At 38.6% G+C, this 14,272-nt stretch overlaps 1 protein-coding gene across 3 annotated transcripts in view; it reads right to left on the minus strand.

The window, feature by feature from the left end:
- Positions 1-997: 997 nt before the first annotated feature.
- The window catches only part of ints13 (integrator complex subunit 13), a 60,520-nt gene continuing 47,245 nt past the window's right edge, over positions 998-14,272 (minus strand). For 2 of the 3 annotated variants that reach the window (XM_069909659.1, XM_069909658.1), the window contains 7 exons: positions 13,761-13,939; positions 11,372-11,542; positions 8,649-8,803; positions 7,051-7,281; positions 3,548-3,687; positions 2,215-2,350; positions 998-1,309 (listed from right to left, as the gene is read on the minus strand). In XM_069909659.1, the coding sequence (XP_069765760.1) occupies positions 1,270-1,309; positions 2,215-2,350; positions 3,548-3,687; positions 7,051-7,281; positions 8,649-8,803; positions 11,372-11,542; positions 13,761-13,939 (1,052 nt within the window). In that variant the 3' untranslated portion in view covers positions 998-1,269. Of the gene's footprint in view, positions 1,310-2,214; positions 2,351-3,547; positions 3,688-7,050; positions 7,299-8,648; positions 8,804-11,371; positions 11,543-13,760; positions 13,940-14,272 lie in introns of those variants that run through there. The other variant, XM_069909661.1, reaches the window with a different exon arrangement.

A 14,272-nucleotide genomic window follows, 5' to 3' on the forward strand; every position in this document is an offset into this window, starting at 1 on the left:
AGACAATTTGGATTTTTTGCCCCATTCCCGCAATTAATAAGAGTAAAAACTATGCAGTTTTATAACTGTATCTTTCTGGAGGGAGATCACTCCTTGCTTTAAATCTTAGGAAGAAAAGAACTGAGCTTCTAATACTAATTAGAGCATTAGTCTTAGAAGTTACTAAACAAAGATAAACCAGTAAAGAAGTGTTATTATACCACCAGACTGGACATTGCAAATTCAAACTCCACCATGGTGAGACTGAACACGATGATAAACATATCCCAGTGAGTTCCAGGAACCTCTGGCCCACTGGCCACTCAAAGTGTGGTCATGGGCCAAAGATTTCAGGACAAGACCGTTCACAAAGAACACACACAAGTCTTGCATAACCATCACACAAACTACCCACTCAACCACATCATCAGCCAACTTTGGTTCCATAGTGGTAGAGTCTGCAGTTCCCAAATTGATCTCATCAACCACCTATGAACTCAAAACCAGAGTGGATGCAAATCAATCTTGAGGCACAGGAACTAGAGATGCTGGGATCTTGAGCAAAGAGTGAGAAGAAGCCAGGCAGAATCCATGGAGAGAACTGCACCCTTTCTCCTGAAAGGGTCATGACCCCAGTTGTTGACTGTCTGTTCCTCAACATGGATACTGCATGATCTGCTGAACTCCACCAGCTTCTCATTCTTTGCTCAAGTCATTCTTGATCTCAAGGAGTTGCCAAAGCAAGAAGACAAAGAGCTGTAGGTCAGCCCTACAATCACCTTTCACACAACCCCAGTGCCATATGGAGAGTTGATTGTTAATGCCCTTGAAAATGGGTGAACAATTCACCAGCTGCACATCATCAGTGAGTATCTAAACTGGACAATAAATCCAACAGCTAAATGAGGAACTACGAAGCAGGAAGTTAGATGTAGGAGAATAGCCAGTTATGAGACACGTTATGTGGTTGTCTTCGTCATGCTCAGGAATAACAATTCTCAGAAGTAGAGAAATAAAATTTGTGTAGAAGCATAACCTTTATTTTTGAATCAATGCAACGTCTAAAAAAAGTCAATGTATTTCATAGTAGAAAATGCCATCAAAGTGTAAAATTCTTCTTGATTACAGCTCCAGCTTGAAAATTGTTTGTTGCAAGTCTTTCAGCGGTGGATTTGGGAGGTGGAGGTTGATTTTCTTAAAATGTCTCAGGTTTGAAAATTAATCATTTCCACAAAAACAACATGCCAACTGACCTGGCACTTCTGAAACATCTTCTGTTGAAGCTTCGCTTTATTGCCTGCTGGCTTTCCCGTTTTCATGTGTATCCATTCTACAGGACACAAAAGAGCACAACACAATCATACCACATCACAAAGCAAAGAGCTTCACTATTATACCACAAAAATATATATGTGTGTGTGTGTGTGTGTGTGTGTGTGTGTGTGTGTGTAAATACAAACAGTAAAAACTCCAATAATCTGGCACCATCAAAGTCCCAACTGTACCAGATTAGATTTTTATACTATTAATCAATCCTATTAATACACCAACACTTCTAAATCATCTATTTTTTCATTTCTTAGCAATAGCATAAATTTCTCAGTGAAGCAGGTGAGAATATACGGATCGTGGAAATGGGGGGAAATCACAAGATTGAAGGGAGCGTGTGAACATGGGTCCTGGCAAAGTTAAAGAGAGTGTGTGAACAATGGGATATGGAGTATTGGACTTTTACTGTATATTGTTTATTATATCAGGAATCAACAAGGATTCCACATCACTCAGCACACACTCTGTTCTCGTTGCTGCCATCAGGAAAGAGGTGTAGGTGCCACAAAACTCACACCACCATGTTCAGGAACAGCTGCTCCCCCTCCAACATCAGATTCCTTCACAAGAAATTCAATCAGGGACCCACTTAAGGATTCTTAATTTTGCACTTTATTAATTTTTCTCTCTCTCTCTGCACTGCACTGTTTGATTACATTTCTTTATTTGTTTACGTGCGTGAGTATATTGAGTATTTTTTTTGCACCACCAAGAAGTGCAAAATTGCCTCGCCCACAGGAAAAAGAATCTCATCTGCTATCAGGTATGTACTCTAACAAAAAATATGAACAACTGTTGTAAGGAGCCTTTGAAGGAAACAATTTATTTTGTTTAGTTTTTAATCATGCGATTACAGGACAACTCGTAATCCAAAATGTCTAAGCACGCGCAGAAATGGCCACTGACCCATTTTCCTCCTTGAGATGTTGATACAATTCAGCTTTATTGTTAATGGAACTCAAACGGCCAGCAAATTCTTGATGCTTTCTTGAATTTGCTGTATTAATCCTATTCGTCCACAAAGTTAGCAAAGAGACTGGACCTGGAGATGGTGGAGACAGAAAAAAAAGGCAAGGATTACCACCCATATAAAACAGGACAAATGAGGCACATTTAAATAAGATGCTGGGGTCTGGTGCAAAAGAGCTAGAGAAACTCAGCAAATGACACAGTATCTACAGGATCAAAAGGCAGTCAGCATTTCTCAACCTAAAATGTAAACTACCTTTTACTTTCTATGAATGCTGCATGACCTGTTGAGTTTCTCCAGCACGTTTGCAAAAGCACTGTACATTCCTACTAGCATCCATAAACATTTAGTGGATGGGTTTAACCAAAATCTTGAGCCCTCTCAAACCATAAACCATTCAATAAATTTTAATCTGATCCTTTTCTTCAGAATTCTCCCCAGGTTGAGTATACACGTTTACTTCACTTTATCCTATTTTCTTGCACTATTTATTCTGAAATGCAACTCAAAGCAATATTTGCACAGTAATGGTGCCGCAAAACAACAAATTTCATGACACAATCCTGACAATAAATTCTGGACAGCTTCTGCCTGTAGCCCATATTTCCATTGGCCATACCCCAGATTATATCCCTCACTTAGGAGCAAGTTACAGCAGCCAATTAACCTCAAACAATGACATATTTAGGTCCTGGAACAAAATCACCTTTCTGATGACAGAGAAAGTCCACACAGGCAGCAGCAGAGGTCAGGCTTGAATCTAACTTTACTCACCAGAGGGAAAGAGACCAAGGATAAGAGAGCCAGTGAACCATTTACTTAATTTGCCTTCACCATCATATCCAAATTTCTGTCCAATACATTACAAAATCTTATATTTCTAAACTTCTTGTTTACAAAACCCAACATCCCATTTTGAGGAAAACACAAAAGCACAGATGCTGGAATCTTGAGCAAACAAAAGAATTGCTGGGGGCTCAATAGGTTAGACATGGAATGGGCATTTAACTTTTCAGTTTTCCTGTATGTATTTATAAAGAAATAAAATTGTTGCTTGCATTTGCAAACCACTTTAAACACCTGTTTCCCAATTAAATCCCACCCCTTTCTCCCAGAAGCATCATAATACATTATAAAGAATAAACTCACAGGAACTTTTTATATATTACTGTGATGTCACAAATTAAAATGTCATCTTAAAACTACCTTTAATTTTAGCACAATGCTAAAATCAAAAGCACTACTGTATCTAGCAGAAAAAAGTTTTACCTTTAACCTTTTCTGGAGGGTGTGTTTCTCCTACACTAACCCGTGGTTTTTTGTTCAGAGGTTCAGGGGAGTCCGGAGAATCTTTGATTACCTCAGCCTCAGCTACTTCATCCTTTTCTCGTTCCAGTGCTCCCTTTTGCCTTTACAAATAAATTCCAAACATCTGTTAATTCGATGTGTACAGATAGAATTAAATTGTATTAACATTCATAAGAAACTTCAGGCTACGATGTAGTCAAATCACCATTTGGCACCATTTTTGAGCATCTCTATGTCACAATACAGTTAAATCTTAATGTGGCCATTGGTAGGGAGTGAACAGAAACTGTATGATCTTACTATGTTTTTGAGATTGGGCCAACATTCATTTCCTCTTCCTAGTTCCCAAAAGGCCATTAAGAGTGAACCATATGGTTTGCGAGTGCTGACACATGCAGCCAAACTAGTTGGGGCAGCAAATCTTTCCCCAAATGACCATCAATACATTAGCTATGCGTTTTCAAGAAAATAAGTAACATTCATTTCTTCTTTTTTTTAAAATGAATTTTCACGAATTACAATTTTCAAACCTATTCATGGGAGGATTTTAATCTTGGCCTCTGGATTATCAGCATATGGGTTAGGGGGACATCAATACATTTCCAAACAAAAGCTCAACCTAGCACTACGAGTTATCTTTAAGGAGGGAGAGATGGTAAAAATAATGCAGTGAGCAGGTTTCTTTTTGCCATTTCAAATTCACAGTAGAAAGCATTGTAGCCTTTGAGGAAGCAAGAACTCTGGTCTGTTGGCATTTATCACATTTTATCTTAATAAAGAGGTCATTACAGAGCCTCTGTTCAACTCCAAACAGTAACAGTGGAATTTAATGCAGAGCAAAGGTGCTTTAAAATGCTGGTTTCCTTTGTTGGCACGAATAGAAATACTGCAACAAAATGAATTACAGCAGAAGTGCTGGAATTAATGTGATTTCATTTACTATAAATGTTGCTTTCCTTGTACTTTATTTATTTATTTTAAATTTAGAGCTTATTAATCTCCTTGTGCAACATACTGCACATCATTCAATTTATCTGCCACGAAAAGGGAAGTGGACTTCCCACAGATAATAAACAATGCAGAGACGACTGAGGCCTCTTTTTTCCTACCCCAAATGATCATAAATTGATTCTAGGTGCACAAGAGACCGCAGATGCTTGAATTTGGAGCCAAAACACAATCTCATGTAGGAACTCAGGGGGTTGAGCAGTGGAAGGAAAATAATTGTCAATGTTCTGAGCTGGAACCTTTCATCAAGACCGAATCTACCCTTTACTGTTCTAAATGTGTTATCCTAAAATACTTAACAGGAAGTATGGTAAAACTTCGATGATTTGCACATTCAGGACTTTGGTCTTCCCAGACAAGCAGAATTTTCTTGACCATTGATATTATTCATATTCATCGTAAAAAAAAAAACAATTTTATACTTTTTTTAAGGATTTACGCTGTATTATTTCAATTTTCCAGTGAACCTGGTAAGTGGACAGAGAATTGAGGCCCCAGTGAGTTCAAGAGAAGTACAGCACAGGTGTGTCAAAAGCCGAACTCTCAGGACTTCCCAATAGTCAGATAGTGGATTATTGGAGTTGCACTGTATTTAGCCAACAGATCCACAGACCTGACTGAGACTTAGGTGCAGTAGTTAGTTATGAAATCAAAGGATGCAACTGCTCTTGATTTGAACTGTGCACAACTGGGAGCCACGTGATACAAGCGATCTATGAACTAATCACATTCAAATAGACAGCAGAGACACATGAGAGACTGTAGACGCAGAAATCTGGAGCAATACACAATTTCTGCTGGAGTTGTGGTAACTAGGTATTATAACACAGCCCATGGTTTCAGTAACATTCTTTCTACCTCTTTATTAATCCACAAATATATTTTTAATATCAACAGGTGACAATCTTAATGAGAAAAATAAAATTGTGTTGAACATTCAATGAACAGATTGGGGGACCACTTTGCAGAACATCACCTTCAGTTTGCAAGGGAGCCAAAGTATCTCCATTTTCTCACACTGGCCTCTCTTCCTTTGGTTCAACTAAGCAACACAAGGTGAAGAAACAGCAGCTCATTTCCCAGATGCTCTAGATTCAACACTGACCTAAACAATTTCAAATACTCAGTCATTCTGGACTCATATAGCACATTTCCAGCATTCAGCATTTTTTTCTGATCACCTCTCCTAGAAGTTCAAATTTCATTCATTTCCATCTCTTCACAATTTATTTACTGGCCCTTATTGCCCTCTCTCAGCAGGTACTATCACCACTTGTATCATTCAACCACTCAGTCTCTACCTTATCATGGACTTCCCCATTCATTAATTTTGCCCATCCAGCAACTTATAACTTATTCCTAACCATTCCCAGTTTCAATGAAAAAGCCTGAAATCCTAAATCAGCTTTTCGCTTCAAATATGGTATTGGATCTCCTGAGTATTCCCAGTATTTTCTTCTTTTATTTTAATTACCAACTTGTACCCTTTACAAATAGAAACATAACGGGAATGGTTAAGCACAATGAGATCTCACAGAAATTTGCATCTGCGATATAATGGAGGTTACATAAAAATAAACAATTATTGTCATAATTGAACAGAAGTACTTTTAAACAAAAGTCATCCCCAAATGAGGTTTTCCTAATCTAAGTGAAGACAGATGACATGAGGATTGGAGGTCTTGTAGAAGGTTGCAGTTAGTTACAACAGGATATAGACAATATGGAAGAACAGATAGATCCCTCAAGGTTGCCGCACAGGATGATAGAGTAGCTTTAAGAAGAGTTATGTCATGCTAGCCTTCATTAGTCGGGAAGGGGATTGTGTTCAAGAGCCAAGAGATAATGTTGCAGCTTGATAAAACTCTGGTTAGACCACATTGGAATATTGTGTTCCGTTCTGGTTGCCTCATGACAGGAAGGATGTGGAAGCCTTGGAGAGGGTGCAGAGGAAACTTATAGGATGTTACCTGGATTGGAGTACTTGTCTTACAAAGTAAGGTTAAAAGAGCTAGGGCTTTTTTCTTTGGAGTGAAGAAGGATGAGAGGCAACTTGATAGAGGTTTACAAGATTATGAGAGCCATAGATTAGGGTGGACAGCCAGGACATTTGTCCCCAGGGTGATGGTAGCAAATACCAGAGGATGTCTGTTTAAGGAAAATTCAGAGGAGATATCAGGGGTACATTTTTGTTCTTTTACAGAGTGGTGGATGCCTAGAATGCATTGCTGGGGTTGGTGGTGGAAGCAGATACAATCGGGGCATTTGAAAGACTGTTACACAGGCACATGGATGTAACAAAAATTGAGGGTTCTGGGTGTAAGGTAGGGAATGTTTAAATTGTTGAGTAGGCTTGTATAGGTCAGCACAACATGGTGGGCTGAAGGGCCTGTACTGTGCTATAATGTTCTATGACATTCCTTCCTGCCCCTTCATGTGGACAACACTGCACTCACCGCTCAGAATCTTGCCAGGATTTGTCAGGCTCATACTCTTTCACTGTTTTTTCTGATTTATCTTCTTTATCTTCTCTTTTCCTTCGACTCTTTTTCCGTTCCTCCTCTTCTGGAGGTTTGCTCCGACAAGCCAACAAGCATTCCAGTACACGTTGGTGTTTCTCAGAGTTATTTAAGTGTGCCCTTACTAGGGTTTCTAATTCATTCCACATTATCCGGTATTGCTCATCTCTACAAAAGAGAGGGATCTGAACATGATTGATATAAACAAAGTCAACATTACTGTTTTGTTCTGTCTCTATCCATAAGTGTTCATTAACGATCAGAGACATAATAGCACCACTAATGTTTTGGGGAACACCATATGTTAAGAACTTTTTTTTTTAAGGGCACTATGTCCTGTCAAGTCCTGATTATAGCAGAGATGATTGATACGTTGGAAAAATAATCAATGAAACCAATTACTGGTCACTTAATTTTTCCTGAAAAATAAAGCATTTTTTTAACCAGACTATCTGTAATGTATCTAAATTTTAATTGACTTCAAAATAGGATATTATGATATTTTTGCATCAACTTCAAATGATTGTTGGCACAAAAATTACCGGTAATTCTCAATTGACAGGAAATAAATTTGCCTCTCAAACTCATGGCACATAAAAGTAAAAGGGAATTGCTATCACAGAAAAAAAGTGGCGGCAATGTGGAAAACAAAGATCTAAACTACAGAACGGATTGGTTGCCATACACAGAGCCCTACCCCTGCTACTGGAGGTTGCAACAAATTCAGAACATTCTGAAAATACTTGCAACCATTACAATAATTGTGAAAGAAACAATGAGCAAGAAGAAAAAGTTGAACTGAGAAAATTAAAATGGAAAAATGAGAGAAGAAAAAGTCAAGTGAATCAGAGAGAAGAGACTGAATGCGAAAAGGAATGATTGGACAAGGTATTTATTGTTACCTCCCAGTATTTCCTGTTTATATCCATTCCCATAATTTCTTGTTTTATCATTTAATGTTCATGGCCCCAAGGTGCTGGCTCATGACCACACTCCTGTTCGACAAGAACCAGAGAGAATCTAGTGGGCGTGGAACTAACACTGGTGAGACAGGATCCTGGCAATAAAAAGGCAGAGATCTTGGGGAACTTTCTGGACCAAGGTTGCTTTATTCAGGAATAGCTGTGTTTTAAGCATACATCCATTGAGAACATAAGAATACAGGAAAATAGAAGGCCTTTCATCCCCACATACCTTCTCCAACATTCTCTACAATCAAGGCAGAATTGTACCTCAGCACAAACCACATTGCACGATTCCCACTTATCTAAAAATCCATGGATCCATCTTCTATGTACACTGTAACTGAGCCTCCGCAGCCCTCTCGGGTGGTGTATTCAGCAGCTTCTGGGTAAGCTGTGTCTGTGACATCTAGTTCAAGATATCACAGCCAAGGAAAACATCAACTCTGTATCTACTCAGTTAAACGCCAGAGGAATATACCATGCACAAACAATGGAAACTTGCATACAAATACTTTGATAGCAATGCTTTAGTTTTTAATAACCAAAAAGAATTTCCTTGTAAAGATTGACCTTTTGGAGCCTTTGCCTCTTGGACCAACTGTTGAAATGGGCAAGTGATCATTTTTCCTTTCCATATCTACGAGGTTGTAAATGGCTTTTTGGCAGTTGAGGACATCATCATCAGTCAGATTCTCTTTCACAATTAGACTAGCTAAAGGAACAACCTGGGCATCAAAACAGGAAGAATAAATGAACGAGCAAGAAAACAGCAGATGTGGAAATTCCAAAAGGTCACTTATTCAGTAATATTTCCTTTGAAAACACTGCACATAACTTCTAAGTTAATTTAGCCCACAACACATGGTGGATCATGGATCTTGCTACCTTGCAACACTAAATGAGATCGAGAGTCATACTGGAAGAGCTTCACTATCATGTTTTCCATCAATTTGATGATTTCTCGGTTTTAAATATTCAATTGTTATATGGGTTCAGTTTGTACAGTCAGTTCACCAAGTGTAAGTACCTCTCCAAGATTAAACATCAAATTTAAACACATCTACCTCAGAACTACATGTCAACTAGGGGTTCATTCCAAGTTTTCCAGGGGAATATTAATTGCACTATTTGAAAGGTCAGAGTGATAAAGCATAGAAACTGGCTCTTTGGCCCAACTTGCCCACTCCATCCAAAATGTCCAACCCACACTCATCCCAACTGCCCACATCCCTCCAAACCCTTCCCACTCATGTATCCATTTGCAAATGGCTTTCTGCTCAATATTGAAACATTTCCATTCATATCTTGATAAGTTTTTTTGCAAAGGTTTCGAATGCTTTACAAAATTGATATTTCCAGGAGTTTGGAATTATCCTGTTGGAGTAGCCATTATATTACATTGGATTTCTCCAGGAGTTTGGAGTTATCCTGTTGGAGTAGCCAACATTTACATTGGATATCTCCAGGAGTTTGGAGTTATCCTGTTGGAGTAGCCATCCTATTACATTGGATATCTCCAGGAGTTTGGAGTAATCCTGTTGGAGTAGCCATCCTATTACATTGGATGTCTCCAGGAGTTTGGAGTTATCCTGTTGGAGTAGCCATCCTATTATATTGGATATCTCCAGAAGTTTGGAGTTATCCTGTTGGAGTAGCCATCCTATTACAAAGAGAGTCCAATTTCAAAGAATGATCATTATAATTTGAAAAATCTTTTACTGATTAGAGGAGGATATCTAGCTCATTGGATGCATGGATGCTGAGACAGAGCCATTCCTTCAGACCAGCTCCCCATCTCCAATTCCCTACTTCTCTTACAGACACTGAACTTCCTTTGAATGGCTTCTTACCTCATCCAAAGGTCATTTACAATAAACAATTAACCTACAGAGCAATACAGCATGAAAACAGGATCTTTAGCCCAACTTTTCTATTGATTACTTCTAGATCTTTTGGATGTGGGAGGAACTCAGAGCACAAGATGCAAACCCATGAAATCTCAGGAGAACGTTCAATCTTCAAACAAACATCACCTAAGATCAGCAAAGAGTTGGGTACTAAAGCAGTCTATTAACTAATAATCCCAGCCCCAACAGAATCAACCCAATAACATTACCTATATCTGGAAAATAAAATGCAGAGTATAGCAAGAGAATACTCTCAGCTTGGTTTTTCACTGATGGTTTTAATTTCAACAGGATAATGATACCCCAGCAATATTATAGAGCACTTTAGAAATATAGCTGAAGAACAAAATGGAAATATAATTTTTCCTCTGAAGGTTTGGATTTTATATTTACCAATAAAAAATACTTATTAATACAGTGGAACCTCGATTTGACATGCCCCAATTTAATGCGAATTAGGATACAATGCGATGAGTCATTGACCCCTGAATGTCCATGTTCCATTCTTTGAGATGGGATGTTAAGCAAGCCCATTTTAAAAGGTGCACCTGTGGTGCAGCAGATGTCTAGAAGCGGCAAGTCTAAATGATTAAGTACAGCAATGTTTATCTTGGGTGGAGAATTCATCGCATTGATAGTGGGGATGTGGCTTGTGTTGTTGAGAATTGGGGAGGAGGGGTGGTGAATGCTGCCATGAACGGGATGTGGGGGGCAGGTGAGTGCTGCCATGAACGGGGTGTGGGGGGCGGGTGAGTGCTGCAGCGAACAGAGGGGGGTGGTGAGTGCTGCTGAAAGGGGGGGGGGGGGGAAAACGACGACACACGTGGTTGAGGAGGGTTGACAGTCCAGTTGTGATTGATGTTTATATACATTGTTCACCCCAATTTAGTGCGAACCCACTTTTTTCGCAATGTGATTTTTTTGGACCCAAACCATCACGTTATAATGGGGGTCCACTGTACTGATACAAGCAACACGGTTGGTGCAACGCCTTGACAGCGACAGTGATCAGGACTGGACCTGGGTTCGAATGCCATGCTGTCTGTAAAGAGCTTGTACGTTCTCTTGCATCTGCATGGGTTTTCTCCGGGGGTTCCAGCTTCCTCCCACCCTTCAAAAATGTACCAGGGTGTAGGTTAATGGGATGTAAATTGGGTGGCGGACTCATAGGGCTGCATTGGCCTGTTACAATGCTGCATGTCTGAACTTTTTTTTAAAAACTGAAAATGGTTAGCCAAACAGAAATAAAAAGAATTGTCCCCAGTCTTTGAGCATCGTAAACAAGGCAAACATTAATCTGCTCACTGGATAATGAACTAAAACATCCACCCACAACAGGTGCAAGTTACCCTGTATATGAATAAATATCAACTTCAATTTTCTTACAGCTTGCATGTTGAAGATTGTTGTTTGAGATATAATCATCGGCCAGTATCGAGTATGTCTCTCAAGTTGGGATTTAGCTTTCTCTAATGGCATTTCCATACTCCCATCCATCAGGTATCGTGTTTCATGTACAGGAGCTAGTCTGTTTTCCCTCATGAACTCACCAAAGTCCTAGCAAATTAAAAAAAACGTGAATCCAGAACAATATTTGTGTTATAGGTCCAAACAAATCAGTAGAGAAAAGCATGTTAATCTGACAATGTCTCTCTAAGATTACATAAACATAAATCAAGTTCAAGTTTTTTATCATCTGATTGTACATAAACAACATGATGAAACAGCATTTCTCCAGATCAAGGTGCACACACAAAAACACACAATATGCAGCACATAATGATCTAATAAACAAACAAAATAAATATGTTTCTAAATATATTGTGATCATTTTGAGTTACACCAGTCTCACAGCCTGCAGTAAGAAGCTATTTTCCAGGCTGGCACTCTTCATTTTTAATTTTTTTTTAAATTTTTCACACTATGAACCATATTGACCAAAATACACATAAACATTTCCCTCTTGAATATACACAGTGTCATTTTCTCCCCTTTCCCCCCCTCCCTCCCCACCCACTCAACGTTCAACATACATGATATATTAAACCCATTAAATAATGTCATCACACAATGAAAATAAACAAGAAATTTGTGTCATCTACTTTTACACACTGGGTCAGTTTATTTCGTCTTCTTCTCATTCTGTCATTTTAGGGGGTGGAGGTTCGCGGTAGGACTTCTCTGTTGTGTTCCATGTACGGTTCCCAAATTTGTTCGAATACTGTGATGTTATTTCTTAAATTTTATGTTATTTTTTCTAATGGAATACATTTATTCATTTCTATGTACCATTGCTGTATTCTCAGGCTATCTTCTAATTTCCAGGTTGATATAATACATTTTTTTGCTACAGCTAAGGCTATCATAATAAATCTTTTTTCTGCTCCATCCAAATCGCATCCAAGTTCTTTACTTCTTATATTACTTAGAAGAAAGATCTCTAGAATTTTTGGTATGTTGCTTTTTGTGATTTAATATCTGATTTAGATCGTCCCAAAACTTTTCCACTTTCTCACATGCCCAAATTGCATGTACCGTTGTTCCTGTTTCCTTCTTACAACGAAAACATCTGTCTGATACTGTTGGGTCCCATATATTTAACTTTTGGGGGATGGTGTATACCCTATGTAACCAATTATATTGTATCATGCGTAACCTCATGTTTATTGTATTTCTCATAGTTCCGGAGCATAGCTTTTCCCATGTTTCATTCTTTATCTTTATGTTTAGATCTTGTTCCCACTTTTGTTTGGGTTTACAGCTTATTTCCTCGTTCTCTTTCTCTTGCAGTTTGATGTACATGTTTGTTATAAATCTTTTAATTATCATTGTGTCTGTAATCACATATTCAAAATTGCTTCCTTCTGGTAACCTCAGCCTGCTTCCCAATTTGTCCTTTGGCACTCCTCATTTTGATGCTGCTGTACCACCTTCTTGATGATAGTGGGTTGAAAATACTGTAACAGCATTGATTTACCACAGCTTACAAACAAATAAAGAATACACTCACTCATTTCCTTCAGCACGCCATGTGAGCTGGGTAGAAAGTGTCATTTTTTGTAATGAAGGTTGTCAAATTTTTCAGAAGCAAAAACTGTTCATGGTTATGCAATCCAAAACCATAAAATAAGAGTGATGAACATTTAAAAACTAACCATAAGTTGGAGTTGTGAAACAGCAGTAGTGAGATCACATTTAAAATACTATTGGTGAGACCAGACTTAGTGGTTCTGGTCACCCAATAAATTGATTGACCAGAATGCTGCTGGGACTGGAGAGCTTAAGTTACAAGGAGCGGTTGGATAGGCTGGGTCTTTATTCCCAGAGAGCTGGAGGCTGAAGGGTCTTCAAGTTTATGAGTGAGCTGTATAAAGTAAATGTTCAGTCTTTTCCCCTAGGATAGATGATTCTAATACAAGAGGACACAACACACACACACACACACACACCACACACACACACACACACACACACACCAGTTTGGTGAAGTATTGATTAAGTCCCAAAATGGTGAAACACATTACAGGATTCAATTATTGGCATAAATCAGTCAATAGTAGAATGTGTTTATAATAAATGGGTAACCACAATACAAAGCTCTTTGAAAATAGCAGTAAAAACCATTTTCTGTGAACGAACAGATCCAAGGTTGCTCAGATATTGATTATTTTTTTATTATCCACTGCTGACAGCTTTCAGGAAAGCAGCCCACAGTTACAATAGGACATGAAAACAAGCCATTTACTAAAGTGTATATTCTGGCGAAGTGACTGACCGTAATCCTGTAATCGGTAACCCTTCCTCCACACCCTTCACTAATTGATGGGGGTTCCTCCAAAATGGAACGGACGCTGCTCAAGACATGCAGGAAAATCTCACCACCGTGGCTGCAAAGCATGTGACTAATCACCTTGGATCCTGACTTACGAGGTTGTTCCAACAACACTGACCGACCTGATACAAGATAGAGATAACCATCAATGCTCTTTCCATACATTGCTTCATTTTATCTTGTGACATTTTGATCATTATACTTTGGACACTCGGAAAAGTCTTAAAGAAAATACATCTTTCGAGAAGCAGTGCATTAAAACGCATTATTGTAGAAAACAGAAGACAGTATACAAATTAAATGTGTGCACTTGAAGCTGTGTAACATTGCTTTGAACACAGTAATATCATATACGGCAGGGGTTCCCAACCTTTTTGTTCCTCTGTACCCCTTGTGCATTTTTATAGGTTCCTGCGTACCCCTAAAAATTAAGGATAAAAAAAACGACATTGTGC

Source organism: Narcine bancroftii, chromosome 13 (genome assembly GCF_036971445.1).
Source record: "Narcine bancroftii isolate sNarBan1 chromosome 13, sNarBan1.hap1, whole genome shotgun sequence".
NCBI lineage: Eukaryota > Metazoa > Chordata > Chondrichthyes > Torpediniformes > Narcinidae > Narcine > Narcine bancroftii.